This window comes from Lithobates pipiens, unplaced genomic scaffold (assembly GCF_037356315.1).
Source record: "Lithobates pipiens isolate NorthernLeopardFrog02 unplaced genomic scaffold, aLitPip1_a1.2 Scaffold_19, whole genome shotgun sequence".
Taxonomy (NCBI): Eukaryota; Metazoa; Chordata; class Amphibia; order Anura; family Ranidae; genus Lithobates; species Lithobates pipiens.
Genome location: NW_027507764.1, coordinates 217,819,030 through 217,845,291, shown reverse-complemented (window position 1 = coordinate 217,845,291; position 26,262 = coordinate 217,819,030). Strand labels below are relative to the sequence as shown.

Genomic DNA, 26,262 nt, shown 5'->3' with positions numbered 1-26,262 from the left:
AGAAAAAAAAATACTTTTTATATAAGTCTCTGTTTCACAAATATGCATATACAGTACACAGTAGCTAGTGTCACAGAACATTGGGGGTTATTTATGAAAGGCAAATCCACTTTGCACTGCAAGTGCACTTGAAAGTGCAGTCGCTGAACATCTAAGGGGTAGATCTGAAATGAGGGGAAGCTCTGCTGATTTTATCATCCAATCATGTGCAAGCTAAAATGCTGTTTTTTTTATTTTCCTTGCATGTCCCCCTCGGATCTACAGCGACTTTACTTCCAAGTGCACTTGCAGTGCAAAGTGGATTTTCCTTTAGTAAATAACCCCCATTGTGTATTTTGTAACTATCTGTGTAGATGTAAGCTTACATTTTTGTCATTCTGAAAATAAAAAGCTTTTTTTTTTCAATAAGAGTAGGCATACAGTATAAACATATTAAAAGGAGCCTGGAGCACTGTTTACTGCTCTGGAAATACATAAAAAATAAATATTTATAAACAATAATTAATATTTATTGGCAAAAAATTTAAAATATAAACTGTCTTCAGCACTTATATTTTTCTTTTATTATCGTATTTCTTTTTTTTTTTTTTACATATATTTTGATTTATGATTTATTTCAGTTTAAAGTACTTTTGTTACGTTTTTTTTTTTAGTTAAATATTGTGAACAATTTAGTTTTTTTACAGTTTCAGCCTTGGGTTACTTGACACAGTAATGTATTTTACCACAGGTCTAAATCAACCCACAGCTTTTGATCATGTACCCTGGGCGGTAGATGCCTTTCACCGTCCTTTGTAGAGAACAGCACTAAAGCTACAGCCTGCATTATTATTACTGTTATTATTATTATTTAAAGCGGAAATCCAGGCAGATATATAAAAAAAACACACATTATGCAGCTTAGTATTCATTAATAAATGATCAGTTAAAGGGTAACTCTACTTTCGTGGGGGAAAAAATAGCAAATAAAGAAAAAATAATATAGCACATATAATTAGACACTTATCATATTGTAATTGAGTGTTAATAAAAAATGACCTTTCCTTTTCAATCTGCAGCCACTGTATTTTTTTGAAAATGCAATGCAATATGGCTACCTGGAGGTGTCCTGTACACAGAGCGTGTACTGACCACTCCCAGAAACATCATTTCCTGCTTGTGTGATTGGTTCACCAATTTTCCCAGAAGTCTGCCTAAGATACAAGTCAGATTTCAGGCATCCCCTGCAACACAGATGTCATTTTTGGAGAGATACTTTCAATAGGAACACGTCTAAAGGTATGCAGGCCCAGCAGATTTCCTCATTAGTGCCATGCAGCTGCACACCTGACAGTTAATTATGAAACCACTCCCATTAGACCCACTTCGCACAGAGGCACAGACAAACACACATGGATTTCTTCAGAATAACAAGAGGTAGGAATCTGCAACAACAGGTTGTTACAATCCTTGCAATGTACATCGATCACTCAGAGGGGAATTTTTTTTTTTCAACAAAAGTGGAATTACGGTTTCATTTTTTTTCTTTAATGCAACTAGATTACATATCTGAATTTTACTTGATGTAAGTCTATTACAATCTCCTATACAGCAGCACTCAAAATGGAAGAGGGAAGGCCAGGAGTGAGAGACAGTCAGGTGCGTTGAATGCAAATGTGCTGACATTGGTAGAAGGAGAGATTGTTGTAATTTCTGCACCCTATACACTAATATCTGCTCTACAGTGTAGCTCAGATATTAGTCACAGCTTACTGCGTGGTCTGAATGGGTGAAGATCAGATCACATCGATCTTTGGTATTAGATTCAATCACATCGGGCTGACTCCCTTTGATAAGAGTTTGTACAGAACCGGGAGATGTTGCCTCCTCCTTGTCTCCTCCCTCTGCCTACGTGTTTCCTCACTTCCTGTTTATGGGGACAGAGGTGAAGAAGAGACAGTTGGCTGATGTATCACTCCCTGCACATTATATCCTAATATAGCCATGGGACTATATGGGGTCAATGATGTTTTGAGAATCCCTGTCATTTTGTGATGAACAATTCCTTGGGCCAGTGGGGAAACCATCATGTGATGACTTCCGCCATGTTCAGGTGAACAGGGTTTTGGCCTGAGCTTGGATCCAAACCCATCTCACCCCTCAGGACCTCAGTGCTTCTGCTGTGGAATTTAGTCATTAACCACTTAAGAACCACCCCATGCAGATATACTGTTGCAGGGCAGGCTTCCTGCGCGAAAATCACGTACAGGTACACAATTTCGTGCAGTGGGTCGGGGACGTGCATGCGTGCCGCTGGCGGCCCGGTCCCGCTGTGATTGGACACAGGAGAGGCAGAAAGGCAGTCTGTCTATGTAAACAAGGAAGACCACCGTTCTATGAGGGAGGAAGATGGAGATTTTGGGTTTCGGCTAAACAGAAACACAGATCTCTCTTTTCCTCCAGTCACAGCATTCCGTCCACAGTTAGAAAGCATTCCCTAGAAGTACACTTAACCCTTTGATCACCCCTGATGTTATCCCCTTCCCTACCAGTGTCATTAGTACAGTTACAGTGCATATTATTTAGCACTGATCACTGTATTAGTGTCACTGGTCCCGAAAAAGTGTCAAAAATGTCAGTTAATGTCCAATTTGTCCACTGCAATATCACAGTCCCGCTATAAGTTGATGATCACCACCATTACTAGTAAAAATTAAAAAAAAATCCCATAGTTTGTAAATGCTATAACTTTTGCGCAAACCAATCAATATACGCTTATTGGGATTTTTTTACCAAGAATACATAGCAGAATACATATTGGCCTAAACTGATGAAGAAATTAGATTTTTTACATTTTTTTATTGGATATGTTTTATGGCATAAAGTAAGAAATAATTTTTTTTTCCAAAATTGTCTGTATTTTTTTGTTTATAGTGTGAAAGAATAAAACCACAGAGGTGATCAAATACCACCAAAAGAAAGCTCTATTTGTGGGTAAAAAAAAGACATCAAGTTTGTTTTGGTACAATATCACACAACCACGCAATTTTCAGTTAAAGTAGCGCAGTGCCATATTGCAGAAAATGGCCTGGTCATTAAGGGGATAAAACTTTCCGGGCTGAAGTGGTTAAAGCGCAAGGTAAACTCATCGATTTAACAGTTTCAAAAAGTAATTACATTTCCGGCACATGCTGGGAATGTAACACTCTCATTGGTTTTGCTTTCAACCAAAACTGTCAAACCATGCAATGGCTGGTGTCATAACTGATCACATGTGCAGCGTGAAGGCAGTTGAAGATCAAACAGAGGCCAAGATGGCTGAAAAAAATAGGAGGGTTTACTTCCACTTGAATTGATCCACATTTTCTGCAGCTACAGGGATCAGTAAGGATCATTTATAAAGCTCACTTACTTGGGCATAAGTAAATATTTGACTTGCCATAGCCTGGCTCAAGGTTTGGTTTACAGGGTAACTTTACTTTTATGGGAAAAAAATATAGCAAATAATTGTGTAATATAATATTAATAAAAATGTCCCTTCCTTTTCAATCTGCAGCACTGTCATGTTCTGTAATATGCAATGTAATATGGAAACCTGGAGAAAATGTCATTCCTGCTTGTGTAAATGTGTCACTGATATTCCCAGAATCTGCACTAAGATACAAATCATATTTTGGGCATCCCTGCATCTTCTGCAACAAACATTTCAGTTTTGGTGATATACTCCCAAAGGGTTAATCACATCTAATGGGATTCAGACCCTGCCACTTTCCTCATTAGAACCCGTGCAGCAGCTGATCAATAATGAAAAAGCCACTCCTATTTAAGCTGGCGATACACCATACAATTTTCTTATTCAATTTCCTTTAGATTTACCTTCAACTGTGTAGTACAAGGGCCTGCCTGATTGCACACAAACTGAAAGTGTTTAGATTTGACCTCCTATTATATGGTTTTGGTAAATCTAAAGGAAATCTATAGAAGAAAATTGTATAATGTATGGCCAGCCTTAGAATCACTTGGACATAGATAAATATGCTACTATTTCTTCAGAATAACAAAAGGTAGGAAATCCTTCCAATGTACAGAGGGGAATCTTTTTCTCAATGAAAGCAGAAGTAAACATGTATTATATTGCAGCTTACCATTTTTACATGTAACAGCTGCATTCATTTTCTTTTTTTTTTAGACTCTCTTTCTTCTATTTTCATCTTGTGCTCCAACCCATAAGTCTGTTTTTCAAAAGAACAGGCTCTCCAGCAGAATGTATCAGTTACACAGGCGAGATAAACCATTTACTACTAGCAGGGGTGCTCACAATGATCTTCTTTTTTATATTCATTTATAAACCTTTATCCCAAAAGGAAAAAAAAAAAACTGTTTGCTGCAACTGATTACAAAGTATTAGCTGAAGTTTATCTTCAGTTTGTTAGTGTATTTAAATCTGCTAGTCCATCTAACACTCCCCTCCTCCCAGTCTGACAACGCTGCTGTCTAAAGGTGCCCCTGTGCTCATTCATCCAGAGTGTTATCTGTATAATACAGGAGTGTCACTGGCCAGATCACCAGGTGAAAACAGAGGGGGGAAAAAAATCAAACAAAAATAAAATGAATGCAGCCACCACATCTAATGATTGGTAAGGTGCAATCTTTATATTTGTGGTTTTGAGTTTATTACTGCTTTATGGATACATCCTTGCCAATTCCCATCTCTGTGTCCAGTGAAAGAGCCTTGGTGCCCCCAGTTTTTTTTTTATGGTTTAACCACTGAATAATTTGTCACTTAGTAATATTGATAGCCTTCTTTTTTTTTCTAATGTGTGTCTATGAGTACTGTAGAATAATAGGGCATCATAGGAACCAAGCTGCACCAAGGACAGTCTGTAATAGTCACCATTCAATGAATACAATGAGTACAAACCATTTTCACTGAGCAGTAGTAACTATAAAAGAGGATGGATAATAGGTTTTAGAAGAAGTGATCTGACCCTTTTATCATTATGCCATTTACACCCTCGAAGAATAACATACAAACTATACAGTAGATTTATATATTCTTGCTATCACTACACAACCCACATTGTTGCTTCTTGCTGTCTTACAAAATGTTCTTTATAGCGTTGTTCATTTAGCTGATATGTGTGACACTCTGTGCCATGCTCTGTATACAATAAAGAGTTCCTTCTTTAAGTGAATCAAATTACTCCAGGCTTACCCAAGCAAGACTACTAAAAATGAATGATCAAAGGGAAATCATCATATATATAGCAATGAATAGACTTAGGCTGACTTCTTTGCATTAGCAGAGGAAATGTCTGGAGAATTACATTACTGAAAGTAGAACTCACTCTCCTATATGGTAGATACAAATTGATATTTGAAAAAAAAAAAAAAAAATCTTAATAACTTATAAAACCTCTGCTTCCTAATAATTAACTTTACTAGGTCTCGCCTACTGGAATAGCTGCTCTGGCTACTTGAATTTTGTGGACTAAAGGTGGACCATAAGCAAAGAAATTTGTGGTCAATTAAAGGTACAAACAGTGTGAAACATGCTGGGGATTTTTCTGCATTTTGCAATCAACTAAAAATATCAAAAATATGATTAATCAGTCGGAAATCGCTGATCTATTAAAAATGATCACTTAAGCAACATACATACGATCGGACTTTCCCATGGGAAATCTTCGATGACAAGCTGTTGGCGGAAAATCCGGCCGTGTGTACGCTCCATCGGACAATTGTTGTCAGATTTTCCGCAGGACAAATGTTGGCTAGCAGGTTTTCAAATTTTCCACGAACAAATGTGTGTTGGATTTTCCGAGCGTGTGTACACAAGTCCGCAGGACAAAAGTCCAAAGTACGAACATGCATGCTCGGAAGCAAGGACAAGCCAGAAGCGGTCAGTGTTGTAAACTAGCGTTCGCAATGGAGAATTAACATTCGTGACGTGGCAAATTATGAAATCTCGAAATGCAGCGCACAATTCTCTTCTTCTTTAATGGGATAATAATGAGGTTGGGCCTCCATGGATTGGACTTGTTTTTCCTGCACACCCCACAGATGTTTGATTGGATTGAGAGCTGGAGAATTTGGAGTCAACGCCTCATACTTGTGTTTCTTAAACCATTATTGAACCAATTTTGCAGTGTGGCAGAGGGCACTCTTCTGCCTAAAGAGGCCATTGCCTTTCTTGTGAAAATAAAGCAAAAAAAAAAAAAAGAGGCCATTGCCATCAGGGAATCTTGTTTCCATGAAGGGGTGTACTTGGTATGCAACAATGTTTTAGACAAGTGAGTACACCCCTCACATTTTTATAAATATTTTATTATATCTTTTCATGTGACAACACTGAAGAAATTACACTTTGCTACAGTGTAAAGTAGTGAGTGTACAGATTGTGTAACAGTGTACATTTGCTGTCCCCTCAAAATAACTCAACACACAGCCATTAATGTCTAAACCATTGGCAACAAAAGTGAGTACACCCTCAAGGGAAAATTTCCAAATTGGCCCCAATTAGACACTTTCCCTCCCCGGTGTCATGTGACTCTTTAGTGTTACAAGGTCTCAGGTGTGAATGGGGAACAGGTGTTTTAAATTTGGTGTTATCGCTCTCACTCTCTCATACTGGTCACTTGAAGTTCAACATGGCACGTCATGGCAAAGAGCTCTCTGAGGATCTGAAAAAAAGAATTGTTGCTCTACATAAAGATGGCCTAGGCTATAAGAGGATTGCCAAGACCGTGAAACTGAGCTGCAGCACGGTGGCCAAAACCATGCAGCGGTTTAACAGAACATGCTCCACTCAGAACAGGCTTCTCCATAGTCGACCAAAGAAGTTGAGTGCATGTGCTCAGCGTCATATCCAGAGGTTGTCTTTGGGAAATAGACGTATGAGTGCTGCCAGCATTGCTGCAGACGTTGAGGGGGTGGAGGGTCAGCCTGTCAGTGCTCAGACCATACGACGCACACGGTATCAAATTGTTCTGCATGGCTGCCGTCCCGGAAGGAAGCCTCTACTAAAGATGATGCACAAGAAATTCCGCAAACAGTTTGCTGAAGACAAGCAGAAGACAAGCAGACTAAGGACATGGATTACTGGAACCATGTCCTGTGGTGTGATGAGACCAATATAAACTTATTTCGTTCAGATGGTGTCAAGCGTGTGTGGCAGCAACCAGGTGAGGAGTACAAAGTGTGTCTTGCTAACAGCCATGCATGGTGGTGGGAGGGTCATGGTCTGGGGCTGCATGAGTGCTACTGGCACTGGGGAGCTACAGTTCATTGCGGGAACCATGAATGCCAACATGTACTGAGACATCCTGAAGCAGAGCATGATCCCCTCCCTTCAAAGACTGGGCCGCAGGGAAGTATTCCAACATGATAATGACCCCAAACACACCTCCAAGACGACCACAGCCTTGCTAAGGAAGCTGAGGGTAAAGGTGATGGACTGGCCAAGCATGTCCCCGGACCTAAACAGTACTGAGCATCTGTGGGACATCCTCAAATGTAAGGCGGAGGAGTGCAAGGTCTCTAACATCCACCAGTTCCATGATGTCGTCATGAAGGAGTGGAAGAGGACTTCAGTGGCAACCCCTTTTACTTAGGGGTGTACTCATTTTTGTTGCCAGCTGTTTAGACGTTAATGGCTGTGTGTTGAGTTATTTTGAGGGGGGCAGCAACTTTACACTGCTATACAAGCTCTACACTCACTACTTTACATTGTAGCAAAGTGTCATTTCTTCAGTGTTGTCACATGAAAAGATATAATAGAATATTTATAAAAATGTGAAAGGTGCACTCACTTATTTGAGATACTGTAAATGGCAGGATTCAAGCTACCCAGCAGAACAGTGCCTAAAGCATCACACTTCCTAAACTGGCTTGCCTTCTTTCCATACTGCATCCTGGTGCCATCCCTTCCCCAGGTAAGTGACTCACACGCAACTGGCTATCCACATGATGTAAAATAAACTGTAATTCATCAAACCAAGCCACCTTCTTCTATTGCTCTGTGGTCTGGTTCTGATGCTCACATGCCCATGGTAGGTGCATTTGGCTGTGGACATGGGTCAGCATGGGTCTGCGGCTATTCAGCCCCATACACAATAAACCGCAATGCCCATTTTTCTGCTTTCAACATATCAAGTTCATGGACAACATTCTTACTTGCTGCCTTATATATCCCACTGACTTTCAAATGTCATTGTAACGAGTTTATCAATATTATTCACTTAACGTGTCAGTGGTCAGAAATGGCTGATCAGTGTATATCAGTGGTTCTCAACCAGGGTTCCGTGGAACCCTAGGGTTCCTCCGGAGGTTGCTAGGGGTTCCTTCAGCATTGGGCAATTTCTGCCTCTCAGATAAGTTCCCACTGGCACCATTGATCTTTTAAGCTATCTGTAAGGATATAATTCTTCCCAATGACCACAATTGTAAGGACCATTCTTCCCACTGACCATCACACTAATGTATCATGAGTTGTAGATTTCTCATTTTTAGCAGGGGTTCCCTGAGACTGGAGAACTATTTCAAGGGTTCTTCTGTGTTGAAAAGGTTGAGAAAGGCTGGTGTATATCATTGTAGAGGTTTGGGGTAAGATGGATTTTTTTCTTGTAACGTACATATATTTTAATAGTAAATTATTTTCTTTGATTCACAAACCACACAAATTATTTTAACAGAAGAAATATGTGTGGTTCATAAAACAAAAATTCTTCTCTTTAGTATTTTCTATTCATAGTATCTGTATTCGCACAAAGGTCACTCAAAAGCCCAGAATAAGTCATCTACAAGTGTCATTATCCGAACAGGATGAACATTGAATGCATCCATTTCCTAAACAACTTCTAGACAAGATATTTCCTGCACTTTACTCCTCATAACAGTCTAAGCCGGACATAACAGCCGAAGGAATAATTAGTAAACAAAATCCCTGAAGGGCAAAAGGACTAAGATTTAGAACTAAACTGCGTAACCTCTGCTATTTTTATACACCAACACTTCAATGTCAAATCTATATGACAGTAATAAAAACATGAGATGGATTTGCCAGGGAGGCATAAAAATAATAATTTGCTAAGTATATGATGCAAACATGACTAAATCCATGCCATGCATGGGTCCCCCCTTCAAAGCTTGCATCACTGATGACGTATTTTGCTGCATGAAAATGGACAAGTGTAAATAGATTCTCCATGTTGGAATAGAGTTTTTCACTAAAATGGTCAGGCACTGTGCAACTGAGCACAGCACAGAGGATATCTTAAAGGGTTAATTCACCTTTTTAGAAAAAACGAAACAGTGAACTAACGCCCTACATTGTCCCCACCCTCCCAGTCCCTGCTCTACTTGCCTCCATGGGTGATGTGCTATCAGTGTCCATGCAGCCGGTGTAGCAGTCAGGGGATTTGGGATCCCTGCTGTTTTTCTCCTTCTTTCTGGACTGATCAACGTGATTTTCTTTGATGATGTTGCTCAATCAGAATCACTCTGATCTGTTCCAGAAGCCCTACAGAATGAAAGGGGAGCAGAGTGGGGATTTCAAATTCATGGGCCACTACATCAGCTGCGGTGCGGTCCCTGGTGGGAACACGACACAGATTGGAGGAGTCTGGTGTGTAGTTTGGATGGAGCACAAATCACTTTACTTCTGAGACCTGCAGAACATGATTTTGCACTTTTATTTGCACTAGAGCACTAAGAATTGTATTGTATGATCACTTTATGAATAATTGGACATTTAAAAGGCATGGTTTTACTATTTTTACCAAAAAACTTTTTATTAGGTTTGGTTACATAAATAAATAAATACTGGCCTTTGTAAACATCCCTGTCAGTGTTAAATGGTCATCCCTCTAATTGACACTTTGTATGGACAGCTTAGTCTGCAAAGTAAATTGAAAAAAAAAAAATACAGATTTACAGACGGGCTGGATCACCAGGTGAAAATAAAGGAAAATAACTAAAAAAAGGAAAACTAATGCAGCCTCCACATCTTAGAATTGGTGAGCTGTAATTTATTACATCTTTGCTTTTGGGTTTCATACCACTTTAACTCCTTTGCCTTATAGGCAGCAATGAGATAATCACTTAAAGCAGTAGTAAACACTGCTTGGTTAATTGTACCTAAGCTGATAATAAAGCTTGGCTGTATGTGCAATAACTATCTCTTAAACATGCGCCGTTTAGGAGATATTCACAATTTATGCCGCTGGCGACGTCACTAGCGCATGCGCGCTGGGCTCCAAAGGGATGACATATTGAGTACGCCATCCTTTCAGAGCACTGTGCCAGGGCTGTGACTTCCGTGAACATGCGTGGGAGTGACATCCTTGCGGCTTGGCCATTCAAACAGCTGAAGCCCACTAATCTGAAAGGAAGAGCCGATTAAGACAGAAGCCCTGGTAGCAGTGAATGTACACTGCTGGAGGGCTTCATTTTAAGTCTTTCATAATGTGCTATACTAGCACATTATGACATTACCTTGCAGGGGACTGCATTTATATTTTTTTGTACACCTTACTACCGCTTTACCAATGAACAGTGGATGAATACCTGTTAAGAGACAAGAAATACATATGAGGATCTCATCATCTACCGTGAAAGGTCAAACTGTCCTGTGTATGTTAACATTTAGAAGATCCCCATGTTCTGGGAAATTACATAGGGCACAAGGCTGCTGAACTCTGTGTAGATATAAAAGACACAAATGAATGCAAGGAATAAGGATTTAGCTCTGGTTAACCCCAGCGTGGCTTTGAAATGGTGCTACTTCAACGCGATTTCAAAGCCGTAAATCAGTGTGATTTGGACCTCCGATTTCACTGTCGCTTGCAACTTTATTCAACAAAAGTCAATGCATGTTGCAATGAAACTGCAAAAAAAGTAGTGCAGGAACCTTTTTAAAAGTCTCTGAGACTTCAAGAGGAAGTAAACCCTGATGAGTTTACTTCCTCTTTCATTCCCTGCAAAGGCAAAGCATAATGGACTACTATGGATCGCATAGTAGCCCATTATGTGTCACTTACCTGACACAGGAGCCAGCGAAGTCACCGCTGTCCCCTGTAGTCCGGCGCATCCATCTTCTCGGTGGGTCTCGCAGCTCCGCAGCTGTCATTCGGCGAAGCCGCGATGACGTCACTCCCGCGCATGCGCACGGGAGCCGAGACGCATGGCATCGCGCGGCATCTTCGTCATCGACGATGCCACGCTCAGTGCGCCTGCGCGCCGCTGTCTACAGGGCATGCACCGTAGACAGCGGTGCCTGTCTTCGGGCAAATATCTCATAAACCGTATAGGTTTAGGAGATATTTCTTGGACCTACAGGTAAGCCTTAATCTAGGCTTACCTGTAGGTCAAAGTGGTTTGTAAGGGTTTACAACCACTTTCAGTTGTAAGAGTTTGAATGGTTCAATTGTTGGCAATAGGGTACGACTTGTCATGGGATTTTGAACTGTCAAATTGCATGACAAATTGCACTGATGTGAACCAGGGCTTAGGGTAAGTCTGGGTTCACATATATGTGAATTGGATGTGTTTTAAACCGCATTCAATTCGCATGACATGTGAATGTGACCGGCTCTCAATGGTGACGGGTCACACAAGTCTGGGGCGGCTGCGATGTGGTTTCAAAAAGGGTCCTGTGCATTTTTGGGTCCGGTGAACCGATAAATAGAAGTGCACTGAACCCTGGACTGCAAACTGCAGCCACAAATACTGTATGTGAACCCGGCCTTAACCACTTGATATCCGCACTATGGCCGAATGACAGCCACATTGCGGATTTGAATTCCCGGGAGGCCGTCATATGACGGCCTCCATTGTGCACGCTCCCTGCGCATGCCCTACAGGGCGCGCCCAGAGCGCTCTGTGATCACCGAGTCACTGAGTAAGGGGTCAGTCCCAGTCCCTTACCATGTGATCAACTGTCAGCCAATGACAGCTGATCACACGATCAAAACAAAAGCTTGGTGATCGCTTTTTTTTTCTCCTCACGCTGACAGCGGAGGAGAAAAAAAAGCCGATCACCGGCTCATCTTAAAGGGACCCAAAATGGAAGAGGCGATTATGCCTCATTCATGCCATCTGAAAGTGCCCACTAGTGCCACCTATCAATGCCCACAAGTTCCAATTATAAATGCCCACAAGTTCCACCTATCAATGCCCACCAGTGGTGCCAATCAGTGCCACCTAGAAGTGCTACCTATCACTGCCACCCATCAGTGCCCCTCACTGCCACCTATCGGTGCTCATCACTGCCACCCATCAGTGCCCATCACTGCCACCCATCAGTGCCCATCACTGCCACCTATTCGTGCCCATCAGTGCCACCTCATCAGTGTACATCAATGACGGACAAAAATTACCCGTTTTAAAATTTTATAACAAAATAAAAAAAAATGTATAATTTTTTTTTTTAAACATTCGGTCCGGTCTTTTTACATTTTTTTAACAAAAAATAAAAATCACACAGGTGATCAAATACCAGCAAAAGAAAGTTCTATTTGGGGGAAAAAAATGATAAAAATGTAATTTGGATACAGTGTTGTATGACTGCGCAATTGTCATTCAAAGTGCATCAGCACTGAAAGCTGAAAATTGGTCTGGATAGGAGGGGGGTTTAAGTGCCCTGTAAGCAAGTGGTTAAGAATTTCATAGAGCGTGATCTGGGAAGAGACAGAAATTATCTTTATTATGTTCACATATAATTATTGTCAGTATTATTTAATACTCTGAATCTGTATGATTTAAATTACATGTGAATAAGATAAGATATTTAACATTTTAAATCTGAATTATATAAAATGAAATGTGAATATGAAAAATGTTCTGACTCTTCCTAGAGTGCATTCCATAAAATGTCTTTACTCTAAGTAGAGCAGGGCTGAAGCAAGAAGGGAAGCAGCACGTTGAGCCAATCAATTAATGTGCTGACAAAAGGCATGCCAACAGAATGAGATGCAGAGTGTAAGAAAGATGATCGCATCACTCATTAAATAACAGGCTGGGGTGGATCTGAAATGACCTTGTCTCAGTGAAAGTGGTTTAAATGATGTTGGCAATTCTGTGACACATAGTCACTATTCCCTGTGAATAGACACTGCTGTGTCTCACATTGCAGACAGTCTGCCTTCTGGACTACAGAGGTGCTGAAATCAGGAGTGTCGGGAGATGGAGTCAGTACAGGAATCACTGCTTGCAGTCAGTAAGGTACCATGGGATATGTAGTCCTAAGGCTAAGTTCACATTTATCCAGGTGCGGGAATGTGTGCATGCATTAATTCTCAATGGCACCCCCACACATCTGAAAACGCAGGCCGTAATCGCGTGGTGCAAAAGCGGCTGTGATTTGAAAAAAGTGTAGGGACCTTTTTCTGCATTTCCCACAGGTATAGCAACCTATTCAAATGAATGGGCGGCACAAAGAAACCGCAAATACACATGATTTTGCCCTATTATTTGCACTAGAGCACTCTGAATTTTATTGTATGAGCACTTTATGAGTTATTGGACTTTTAAAGACACAGTTATACATATAATATATCACTAAAAGTATTGGGATGCCTGCTTTTACACGCACATGAACTTTAATGGCATCCCAGTCTTAGTCCGTAGAGTTCAATATTGAGTTGGCCCCCCTTTGCAGCTATAACAGCTTCAACTCTTTTGGGAAAGCTGTCCACAAGGTTTAGGAGTGTGTCTATGGGAATGTTTGACCATTATTCCAGAAGTGCATTTGTGAAGTCAGGCACTGATGTCAGGCTGAGGTCAGGACTCTGTGCAGATCAGTCAAGTTCCTCCTTGGATTTGGGCCAGTGCACAAAGCAAGGACCATAAAGACATGGATGAGCGAGTTTGGGTGGAGGAAATTGACTGGCCTTCACCCCAAACTCACTCATCGATGCCTTTATGGACCTTACTTTGTGCACTGGTCCATATCATTTGGTGGAAGGAGAATTTTGGTGTGGGGTTGTTTTTCAGGAGTTGGTCTTAGTTCCTTAGTTCCAGTGAAGGAAACTCTTAAGGCGTCAGCATACCAAGGCATTTTGGACAATGTAATGATTCCACCTTTGTGGGAACAGTTTGGGGATGGCCCCTTCCTGTTCCAACATGACTGCACACGAGTGCTCACAGCAAGAACCATAAAGACATGGGTGAGCGAGTTTGGGGTGGAGAAATTGACTGGCCTGCACAGAGTCCTGACCTCAACCCGATAGAACACCTTTGGGATGAATTAGGGCAGAGACTGCGAGCCAGGCCTCCTCGTCCAACATCAGTGCCTGACCTCACAAATGTGCTTCTGGAAGAATAGTCAAACATTTCCATAGACACACACCTTGTGGACAGTCTTCCCAGTTGAAGCTGTTATAGCTGCAAAGGGTGGGCCAACTCAATATTCATCGCTATGGACTAACACTGGGGTGCCAGTAAAGTTCATGTACGTGTAAAGGCAGGCGTCCCAATACTTTTGGTAATATAGTGTGAACCTGGCTTTAGAGATTGAAAGTAAACAGCAGGAGGAGAAGGAGAAGCTGCTAAGAAGTTGTGGAAAGAGACGGTCAGCAGACAGGAAGAACTCACAACATGAAAGGAGATTTTACAAGTCATAGATAGGTCAAAAATAACTATTGTTTGTATTAATATTACAATGCTGACGTTATAGAATGAATATGTATGATGCGACTATAGCTCTCATCTAACAGCCAATAAAAAACTCAGGTCAGCTGTAAACTTTTAAGATGAACCAAACCACAAATCTCAAATCTCATTTGACTTGCATACCTCTTCTAGACTGCAAAGCCAAAACCTATGTTTTCTGCAATAACTCTCTGCTCATTCGGACATGGGTGATAATGCTGATTCCTACTCCAATGAAGAGTCTGGAGGCAGAGACCTCCCACTGGGAAGCTACTGTATATAGTAGTATGGCGGAACTTTGGAAACTACAGTAGTGCATAAACAGAAATCCATTGGTGGGTATGCAAATACGCATATACGTTTTTCAAGTGTGTATTCAGCTGGATTCCCCGGAGTGTTACTTTAAATCCACAGACGTCTTGTACACCACTACGTTCGTGATTGTTGGCCAACATTTGTGTGACCGTGTGTATGCAAGAATAGTGGGAGCCAACAACCTTCGGACAAAATTCCGTGGTTTCGTTGTCGGAAAGTCTGATCGTGTGTACGGGGCAGAAGACCAGACTTCTCAGGCCGCGTACACACGCGCGGACTGTTCGCCCAACTTTGTCCGTCAAACAGTTTCGGCAAACAGTCCGCTCAAAATTAGCATGGACGGACATGGCCACACACGACGGACGAACAGTTTGCTGAAACCGTGCGCGATGACGTGAACGGCACGTACGACGGGACGAAAAATACGACGTCCTATACACTGCATTATAACTTTCGGCGTGTAAATCCTTTCTGAGCATGCGCGGAACTTAGTTTGACGAACAAGCCTACACACGAGCGGACTGTTCGCTGAAACAAGGTTTCAGCGGACAGTTTTTCGGAAATTCCGCAAAACCTTGTTCGTCAAACTGTCCGCTGAAACTGTCCGCTGAAAGCCCACACACGAGCGCACTGTCCGCCCAAACACTGTTCAGCGGACAAAGTTGGGCGAACAGTCCGCGCGTGTGTACGTGGCCTCACTCTTTCTGATGAAGTCATATGTCTTTATTCAATGAAGAGTTTTAATTATTTAGCGCTGATCCTAAATGCACTAAATCATACCAACCAATCAGAATTCAGTCTGTTAGATGGTTACCGACTAGTTTCATGGGTTACCACATTAGCTCTTAGGAATTAATAAATAAGTCAACAAAAAAGCAAAAAGAGAGCTGCCCTAATTCCAACCTCACTAAATGTTATCGTACTGGGCATGGTGATATAGTTTCTACACTGCACTGACAATAAGTTCATAGTATGCCAACAGCACATTTCATAAATAAACTCCAGCAGCTCCCTAGGTTTCTTAAGACCTATTAAGACCTAAGACATCTTAAAGGGGCGTTCCGGCTGTTTAAAAAAAAAAAAAGTCAGCAGCTACAAACACTGTAGCTGCTGACTTCTAATGAGGACACGTACCTGCCCAGCGAGCCCGCGATGTCGGCCACCCCGAGGCCAATTCATCCGTCGGATCGGTAGCCGGCGCCCCAATCCTAACTAAGGGAAACAGGCAGTGGAGCCTTGCGGCTTCACTGCCCGTTTCCTACTGCGCATGTGCGAGCCGCACTGCGCTTTGTGAATGGCCCCGTTGTTTCCTGGGACACACACATGTCCCAGAAGACAACGGGGCCGCTCGGCGAGGAGGAAGAATTGAAGAAACAGAGCCGCAGAATAGGAAGAGGCAGATTAGGAAGACTGCCTAGTAACAGGGGTTTTCTGGTAAGTAAAACATTATTTTTTTTCAAATGTTTTCTTTTTTTACTATTTTTTGCAGAATATTATTATTATTATTTTTTAGGGTGGCCCTCCACTTTAAGACCTATTCTTCGAATAATATTTTTTTTAGAAGTCATCAACTGAAATATAGGAGCAATGTAACAATTTTTTGTATTATCTTAGATCATAAACATGTGTTCTCTTTCATCCACTCATATAAAGGAGAACTGCACTTAATAGGGAGTAGCTCTACACAGGATTGGCTGCTTAAAGAAAAGCAGTGAATTCCGTGTACATCTGTTAAGACAAAAGCTTTTCAGAAGCATCTGTTCGTGATGCACTGTTTGGGAAAAAAATACGTCCTGTAAATTTTGGGACTATGGCCTGTTATGTAACCCCTCAGTGACATAATAATGTTTTGGTCATTACCCCTTTTAGCTATTTCAGACTCACTAGGGAACGTCTCACACAATCCAACAGCAAACAGAATTGTGTAGGAACAAGTACTCAGATGAAACATTTCACGTAAAAGAAAAGTACCCCTAACATGGCATTAATAATCAGTAAAATACTCTTAGGCCCCATACACACTATCAGATTTTCTGCTGATTTTTGTCTTCAGATTTACCAAAACCATGTAGTAGAAGGGCCTGCCTGACTGCATACAAATTGAAACTCCTAAGGTTTGACCTCATATTATATGGTTTTGGTAAATCTGAAGACAAAAATCGGCAGAAAATCTAATAGTGTGTATGGGGCTTTAGGCCGCATTAGGCCCCATACACACTATCAGATTTTCTGCAGATTTTCTCCTTCAGATTTACCAAAACCATATAATATGAGGTCAAACCTTAGGAGTTTCAATTTGTATGCAGTCAGGCAATAATGTTTTACTTACCAGAAAACCCCTGTTACTAGGCAGTCTTCCTAATCTGCCTCTTCCTATTCTGCGGCTCTGTTTCTTCAATTCTTCCTCCTCGCCGAGCGGCCCCGTTGTCTTCTGGGACATGTGTGTGTCCCAGGAAACAACGGGGCCATTCACAAAGCGCAGTGCGGCTGGTTTTGTTAAATCTGAAGACAAAAATCAGCAGAAAATCTGATAGTGTGTATGGGGCTTTAAAGTATAAATTCTATCTAGTGTAACAAGAAAAAAAAAAGGAATTTAGTACCGTCCATGATACTTTTTTGGATTGCCCTAACATCCAAATTTTCAAGATGAGCTTTTGGGATGCACTCCCTTCTTCAAGGTTCAAGCAGTACTAGTACAGAACATTTTAGCAGAATGTTAATAAGACAAGCTCTAAAGAGGAAAAAAACGATTGATAAAATATAACATGAATATTTTGTTGAATATCTCCTTTGGATACTGGGTACTACCTATGACAATTCAAGTGGAACTGTAGGCAAAAAGTTTATTTTTCATTTTGAATAGATTAAAGGGTTATAATGTTTATTTTTGCCCCTTTTGTCCTATTGGGGAGATTTCCCTTAATTTCCTGTCCCATATCTAAAACAGTAAGGTTCGCTTTCACACTGAGGCGCTTGTAAACTGCCAGTAAAACACTGAGCACTTTTGAGGAGCCTTTCAGGTGCTTTTGAATCACCTTTCATTCATTTCAATAGAGAGGGGCGTTTTTCTACCACCCTGCCAGTCCACTGCCCCAGTGTGAAAGCATTCAATGATTTTAATGAAAACAGGTTTTTGTAAGCTGTTCAGGCGCTTTTTTTTTAGCGTGAAAGTACCTGAAAAGCACCTCAGTGTGAAAGTGGCCTTAATGAGAGGAAATCCCTGAAAATTAACCACTTGCCGACTGGCAGCAGTACAAATACTGTGGCAGGTTGGCTCTATTGCATGAAATGACGTACTTGTACGTCATTTCGTGCAATAGCCAGCGGAGGAGCCAATCAGCAAGCCACCCACGATTGCTCCCCAGAGAGACAGAATGATGATCTGCTGACGTAAACAAGGCAGATCCCCATCTGACAGGGATGAACAAAGTGATCTTGTGTTTCTGCTAATCTCTCTGTTCATCCAGTCTTCATCCCCCACATAGTTAGAAAGCACCCCCTAGGGACACACTTAACCCTTTGATCACCCGTGATGTTAACACCTTCCTTGCCAATTTTTATTAGTACAGTAACAGTGCATATGTTTAGTACTGATCACTGTAATAATGTCACTGGTTCCCAAAAAAGTGTCAAAAGTAAAAGTGTCCGAATTGTCCGGTGCATTGTCGCAGTCCCACTCAAAATCGCTGATCGCCTCTATGACTAGTGAAAAAATTAAAAATGCCATAAAAATATCCCCTAGTTTGTAGACACAATCATTTTTGTGCAAACCAGTCAATATACGCTTATTGGAATTTCTTTTTACCAAAAATATGTAGCAGAATATATATTTGCCTAAATTGATGAAGAAATTCGATTTTTTGCATTTTTTTTATTGCTTATGTATTACAGCAGAAAGTAAAAAATATATATATATTTTTTTCTAAATTGTCAGTCTTTTTTTTGTTTATAGTGTAAAAACCACAGAGGTGATCAAATACCCCCAAAAGAAAGCTCTATTTGTGGGAAAAAAACATAAATTTTTATTTGGGTACAGTGTCGCACGACTGAGCAACTGTCAGTTAAAATATCTCAGTGCCGTATCATAAAAAATGGCCTGGTCATGAAGTGGGTAAAACCTGAAGTGGTTAAAGGAGTCCAGCCTGAGCTCATTTGGCTGGGCTTCTCCTATGTGCAAAACGAATGGCCCTCCTGTGACCCATTTTTTGCTGACATCACAGGAATCAGCCCAGGCACCGTGTCATTTTCAACAATGGAAGTTGGGATCCACCAGGTGCCGGGACTGACACCCATCTCAGCCTCTCAGCAAGCCGTTCCGGTAAGCACGGGGGAGGGCAGAGTGGAGAGCTGCTGCCTGACAGGCAGCAGCTCTCAGCTGGGGGAGCTTTGAGAATCGAGCCATCCGTGATCTTTGATCGCTCGGTTCTCAGTGCAGAAGCACCGGGGGACAGATGCAGCATCGGACCTAGGTAAGTATGATGGGTGGGGGACCCCAAATCCATACTTCTCTTTTAAGGGAATCAATTGGTCAACAGAACTAGTGACAACCCAAAATTTGGGATTTTCTCTACTCGCGCTTTCAATGATAACGGTAAACAGGAAAAACAGAAAGGGTAAATGGAGGCACAGCTAGAAAATACCTGAAAGGTGTTCTAAGCCCTTTCCAAAACAAAAAAAAAAATTATTTTAGTTATAGTTTAAAGCGGGAGTAAACCCGCTGACATTTTTTTTTTCAGACCTGCAAGGGAAAAGGCATAATGAGCTAGTATGCACCGCATACTAGCTCATTATGAAATACTTACCTTAGAACAAGGCCCCCAACATCTCACCCGATACACACAGAGGGAGCTGACATGTTCCCTCTGCGTGTCCTCGGGTATCGTGGCTCCGGCGCTGTGAGTGGCCGGAGCCGCGATATCGTCACAACCGCACATGCGCGCGGGAGATTTCTTTCCGGAAGGGTCCGGCGTCTGCCGGGCTTTCAGCCGAGAATCCCCTGTGCGCATGCGCTGCTGCAGTCAGCGGCGCATTGCGAGGGGAATATCTCCTAAACCATACAGGTTTAGGAGATATATTTTTTTACCTACTTATTATAGGCTTACCTGTAGGTAAAAGATTAAAAAAAAAAAAAAAAACGATACAACCGCTTTAACTGGATTAATCGGTTGTTTCCTTTTTCAAGATAAAAAAATAAAACTAACACCTCATTGGTTGCTGAGGGTTATGTTATGTTATGCTTTCCTCTTCTGCTGTTTCTCTACATAAGGCCTATTGTCATTTGCAGGTTACTGAAAATCAATTAAATGGGAAAATACAGAAATAAAATATTTACTCCACCTAATGTTGCTTACAAAAGCTTCATAAATATAAATGCATTAAAAGCTGATTCTACTCAACAAATTCCATTCAGTGGTTGCTGAGTTAGTTATCAGTCACGGTAATTCTAGTCCCAAAAATAAAATGATTCATTCAAAAACTGTGTACAATTTTTTTTTTTTTTTTTTTACAATGATATGACGAAAGACAGCTAATTCATTTAAATATTCCTCCTCTGCCTGTACGAATATATGTACTGTGAAGACAGTTACAATTTCACACTAGAATAAAGATACATCAGTGTGTGAAATAATGTTACCGATCAGCTGTTTCCTGCTGAAAATTTAAAACCCAGAACAAGAGTCCTACTGGAAAAGCCAAAGTTTTAAATGAGATCTCTGCAGTAACAACTGCAATCCAGTTATAATCACAGATCAGCGCTGGCCACCTGCTAGGGACCTCCTGAAAAGAATGCCAGAATTACATCTACTAATTGGAGTACTATTAGCCCATGGTCTCAGACCCACCCTGAGTCACATCGTAATGAATGGACACAGATGTCAGCCAGGGGAAGCTCTCATCTTCACCCGCAAAGTAATAAATTTAGAGATTTTGATCTCTGACAATTCTATAAATTATCTCACTTCTCGCCCTCACACGACACAATAAAGTGAAAGTGCAAATGAGCATCTGCTTCAAAATGAATGGCAAATGTTTATTAGATATGTAGTAAGTGAAATCTCACTTGGGTTCACCTACATATCGACAAAATCAATAAGCTCAAATTTTAGAAAACTGCACAAGTTTATGCAAAGTAATTATTTTTCCCATCAGCACTCAATCAGGTTAGAGAAATTTCCATTTATTAATTGTCTCCAAACTTGACTAGATGTCAGAAACAAACATAGGCTCTCCGAGCTCACATAAGACTTGTGTCCTGTAGTAAAAACTAAAGCGGGCATATAATATGTCGATAGACTTTCACAAAATATGTGTTTACTTCTAATATCCAAATTTATCCAAAAATCCAATATCCAAAAATCCAAATATAGAGAAATTACCATTTATTTATTTTTAAATTCCCTCTTAACCTTTTAAGCATGGGCCCACAAAGCTCACAATAAACTTGCACCTGTTGTAAATGACCTTTTTATTTAAAAGCAAAATTACTCCTATTGCTGACCTCTTCTCTTAAAAATGTATACTAAAAAAAATAAAACATTTTAAAAATAATATAAAAAAAAATATTTTTTTTAGAAATCTATTTATAAAACTATTACACTTATAAAATGCTTAAATTTGCATACTTTTTTGATCAGGATGACATTATTCTTCCTTATATAGAGATTTGTATTGATCTTCTGGATATATAGGTGGTATAGTTATTGGTAAACCTTATATTACCCTATATTAATTTTACCTATTGTATTCCTGTATATCTTAGAAAAAAAAGATTGTATAAAAAAAATGCATACAGCATGGCTGTCATATTGACCCTCTGGTTTCAATAAGCTGGAGTTGATTTGCTGAAAACAATTAGGCTGTTCACTTTGCAAGGAAAGTTGCACATTGCAAGGGAATTTTCCCCAGTGCTTAGCGAATCTCACTTTGCAAAGAACACCCAATCACACGCAAGGAAAATAAACATTATTTCTGCTTGCACATGATTGGATAATAGAAGTCACCTCATTCCCTAGGCTCTAGGGAAAATTCCCTTGCAAAATGCAACTTCCCTTGCAAAGTGAGCAGCCTATTTGCCTTATTTAAACCAACCCCTTTGAGTCTTATAGTAACCAGTAAATGAGGATGTCTGACTCTTCTCTTTCATGACCAGCATGCAAGTTTCCAGTCTGTGACTCAGAAAGTATTAACGCTTAGTAGGTCAACGTAACAGCCGGGCAGCTAGCAATTTCAGGAGGTCAGCCATGGCAACCTTATGATTGCCCCTGGTGATGGGAAAAAAGAACATTTCCTACAAACTAGATCTTCATTCTTTTTTTATTTTAGGACAGCTATTGGGTTTCCAAACACAGCTTTAGAGTCTGACCTTGCAAGGTCCCTTTAACAATTTGCCTGGGGTTTTGTCCTTATCCATCAAAATGTACCATGTACAGCAATAGAGATGTAGCGGATTGCCTAAACACACATAGAAATAGCTCCATAGCTAGTGCACCCAATCCTAAGAGCAGATCTGTAGAGATGTCAGCATTATGCAGCTGTCTTGGGCTCTTTAAAGAGAAAGCTTTGGTTCAATGCAGATTTCTGTATCCTTCTCACTGCATGATGCTTGTGCGTGAAAAAGCCTTCTGCGATTTATGATTTAATAAAACGCGAATCAACGATCCAGCCCCTATTTCAGCCAACAGAAAGCAAGCCCCCCCACCTTCTAGACAAGGCTGCAATGGATTTCATTATTTCAATAGCATGCTGTATAGTAGAGGAGCTGTCCAGTGCTGATCTCCATTCACCTCCATAAATCCAAACCTAGACCCTGCAATGGCACATTTATTGCATACCAGCAAGCACTGACACCCAACATCCAGCATCCCTACTCAGGATTCCCTATACATCAACCACTATCACACAACTAAAGCCTAGCAAAGGCTGTTTGAGGATCGTGTAGTGTCACATGCTAAGACACAGCTGTCACACACACACACACACACACACAAAAAAAAAAAAGCTGCACTGAGCTTCTCTTTGTTTAAAGCCCCCATATGGAAGACTTCCCTATGTATAGACAGGCCAGTAGCAATACAGCTTGCAGCTTGTGCTAATGGATACAGCAAACCCATCCTAAGGGGGAGGGGATGGGGGGGCTAAATCAGCTTCTAATCCGTTTATACCATTGCCATTCTACCTGCAATGGGATGACAGCACAGCACCAGGTATCAGATCCGCATTGTGCATTCCATGCCTGATCAGGTAATGCATTGCTGGCACAATCGCTGCAGATCCTCCAGGATGGGAGAGGATGGAGATACTACAGACCACTAGAAAGTCAAAAGACACCAGATCCACACAATGGCTGGCAGCTACAGGGTTAAACAAAAAACAAAAAAATAAAAATAAATAAATAACAAAGGGGACCTTACCTGTATAATAAGTGTCCGGGCAGAATAAATCATAATCCACTGTGCCAAGCCAAGGGTTTATATCCAGCAGCACGTGTCGGGCATGACTCAGGACGTTCAGCACTGCAGACAGATGACAGCTCCGGAGGATCAGAGGAGAAGGGCAGCGATCGCGATCCTGTCATCCACTCCATGCACCATATCCCAGCGCAGGCAGCAGATGTGCGCACCACTACAATGCTGCTTACTGCTGCTTGCTGCTGCTTGCTGCACTCTTCCCCCTCCCTGCACTAGACACTCTCAAGGTACCAGGAAAGCTGCAGCCAACCACAAGCTGCCGATCACTGGCTGACAGGTCCTCCCTTCCCCCCTCCCACCACTCCTCCTATCACATCCAACCTCAGTATACTCCATTCTTCACCATCACTCTCCACATAAAACACATGTAATCCTCTCAAGCTCACTACACCTGCTTTACTTCAATCTGCTACAACCAGGGCAAGGGTGAGCTTGTGTCAGCAGCTTTTCATTCACCTTCCACAAGTTCTGATGGATAATGGTGACTGGCTACAGGCATTGGGGTGGATTTACTAAAAGGTTGTTCAAAGTGCAAGGGAAGGTGCACTTTGCAAGGGAATTCCCCCCCCCCCCCCCCACGCTTAAAGATGGAATAGGCAACCTTAAAGAGGTTGTATACCCCGCTTTCACATTTTTACCTACAGGCAAGCCTATATAAGGCTTACCTGTAGGTAACATGAATATCTCCAAAACCTGTACCTTGCATGCAGCCGCTGACGCCAGCGGCACATGCGCTCTGAACGTCCGGCGGATGCTGCCCCAAAAAAATCAGAGCTCCATGCCGCAAAGAGGACTCCCATGTGCGGGAGTGACGTCATCGCTGCTCCGGCCACTCGCAGTGCCAGAGACGCAAACCTGGAAGAAATGCAGAGGGAAAATGTCAGCTCCCTCAGCGGTGACCAGGAGGTGATGCCAGCGCTTCGTTCTAAGGTAAGTATTTCATAATGAGCTATACTAGCTCATTATGGCTTTACCTTACAGGTTTTTTTTTTCCTTTTTTGCGGGCATTCAAACACTTTAAAGATCACTGGGCACAGTGTCGCCTCCTCACACCTGATTTAAACCCAGTAGCAGTTGGTGTTTTTTTTGGGGGGGTGGCACCTTACCTCCTTCTCTGTTGTCGGTAGGATCATTCACAGTCGGTTGGTCAGTCATTCAGCCCCCACACTTACCCCATCTAGGTTGCAGGCGGGTAGCACTCCTACGGGCGATGGACAGATGCTTCTAACGCATCTCCTCCTTCCTCCTCCTAGGTATCCAATAGGATCGCCTGCCCTTTCAGCCAATCGAGTGATGGGTCTCAGGACCCGCTTTCTGATTGGCTGGGAGGAGTATCAGTGTGAAAATAGCAAATATTCATTGGGTGGGCTCAGACTGCAGTGCTCTGTGCCCTGAGTCTAACATATCGCCTCCTTACCACCTGTCAACACACACACAGATCACTTTTCAGAGGAGCAGCAGTGCCTGCTGCACTTGGGAATGAGCCCTTAGTTGCATTCAACAGCAGCACCCTTGGGGCTTGTTCACACCTAAAGTTGGGGGGTGGTGAAACGCAGGATATAATAAAAGTCTATTGCTAATCACCAGGGATGTACAGTCAGGGGAGGCAGATGGGGCAAAAAAAAAAAACAATCAAGCTCGGAGGGTCGTAGCTTGGTGACCTGAAGTCACAGAGACCCCAAATCTGGGGGATATGTAGCCTAAGTCCTACCCCACCACTGGTAAATTTGGGGCTCCTACGACCTATGGTCCTGCAGATACAGGGCTCCTTGCGCAGCCTGTCAGAAGCTACATACAGAGCAACCAGTTTAACCACTTGCCGACCGCCGCACGACGATATACGTCGGCAGAATGGCACGGGCAGGCATATGGGCGTATATATAAGTCCCTGCCTGCCCGCGGGTGGGGGGCCCGATCGGGCCCCCCCCCGGTGCCTGCGGCGGTCGGCATTTCTTCGAGAGCGATCCGGGATGAGGGGGCGGCCATTCATTCATGGCCACCCCCTCGCGATCGCTCTCGACGAATGGAAATCCCCGGTGACATCACTTCCTCTCCTGTAATGTAAACACAGGAGAGGAAGTGATGTATTCTCTCCTCCGTGTCGGTATTTTCCGTTCCGACACGGAGGAGAGCGGATCGGTGAGTTGCACCAACACTCTACACACACAGTAGAACATGCCAGGCACACTCACACCCCCCCTTTACCCCCCGATCACCCCCCCAATTACCCCTGCCCCCCAGTCACAGTGACACCAATGTCATTTTTTTTTTTTTTTTTTTTTTTTTTGCATTGGTGTCATTTGTGACTGTAATAACTGTTAGGGCAGTTAGAGTTAGCCCCCTTTAGTTCTAATGTACCCCCCTAACCCCCCCAATAAAGGTTTAACCCCGTGATCACCCCCCGTCGCCAGTGTCACTAAGGCTGGGTTCACATTGCAGCGGTTTATGAGAACGAATGTGATTCGCACCGCACTGCAGTGCAAATCACATCCGATCTCTGTGCGATTCGAGTTCAGCCATTCGCCGCACCCGCCACACCCGCCGCACCCGCCGCAAATTCGCACGGGACCCTTTTTTTGGCCCGCAGCAGAATCGGATCGCATGGGTGTTCACACCATGCGATCCGAGTTTGCAGATCGCACTGCGATATGCGAACTGATCTGGGGGTGTCAGTAACATTTCACTGACACTCCCAGCAGTTCGCATAGGGCAGTGTGAACTGCCGCCGGGAGGCATGCGATGCGGGAACCCGCCGCGGATTCGCGGCGTTTCCGCATCGCTCCAGTGTGAACCCAGCCTAATAAGCGATCATTTTTCTGATCGCCGTATTAGTGTCACAGGTGACGCTAGT

The 26,262-nt window shown here is 42.2% G+C and overlaps 1 protein-coding gene across 4 annotated transcripts in view; it reads right to left on the bottom strand.

Annotated features, from left to right (window-relative positions):
* The window catches only part of HECW1 (HECT, C2 and WW domain containing E3 ubiquitin protein ligase 1), a 422,188-nt gene extending 398,553 nt beyond the window's left edge, over window positions 1–23,635 (bottom strand). For 3 of the 4 annotated variants that reach the window (XM_077491691.1, XM_077491690.1, XM_077491692.1), the window contains exon 1: window positions 23,355–23,635. Coding sequence is in view for 3 of the 4 variants with exons in the window: in XM_077491690.1 (XP_077347816.1) it covers window positions 23,355–23,387 (33 nt within the window). In the remaining variant the exon portion in view is untranslated. The remainder of the gene's footprint in view (window positions 1–23,354) is intronic. The other variant, XM_077491693.1, reaches the window with a different exon arrangement.
* Between the last annotated feature and the right edge of the window lie 2,627 nt (window positions 23,636–26,262).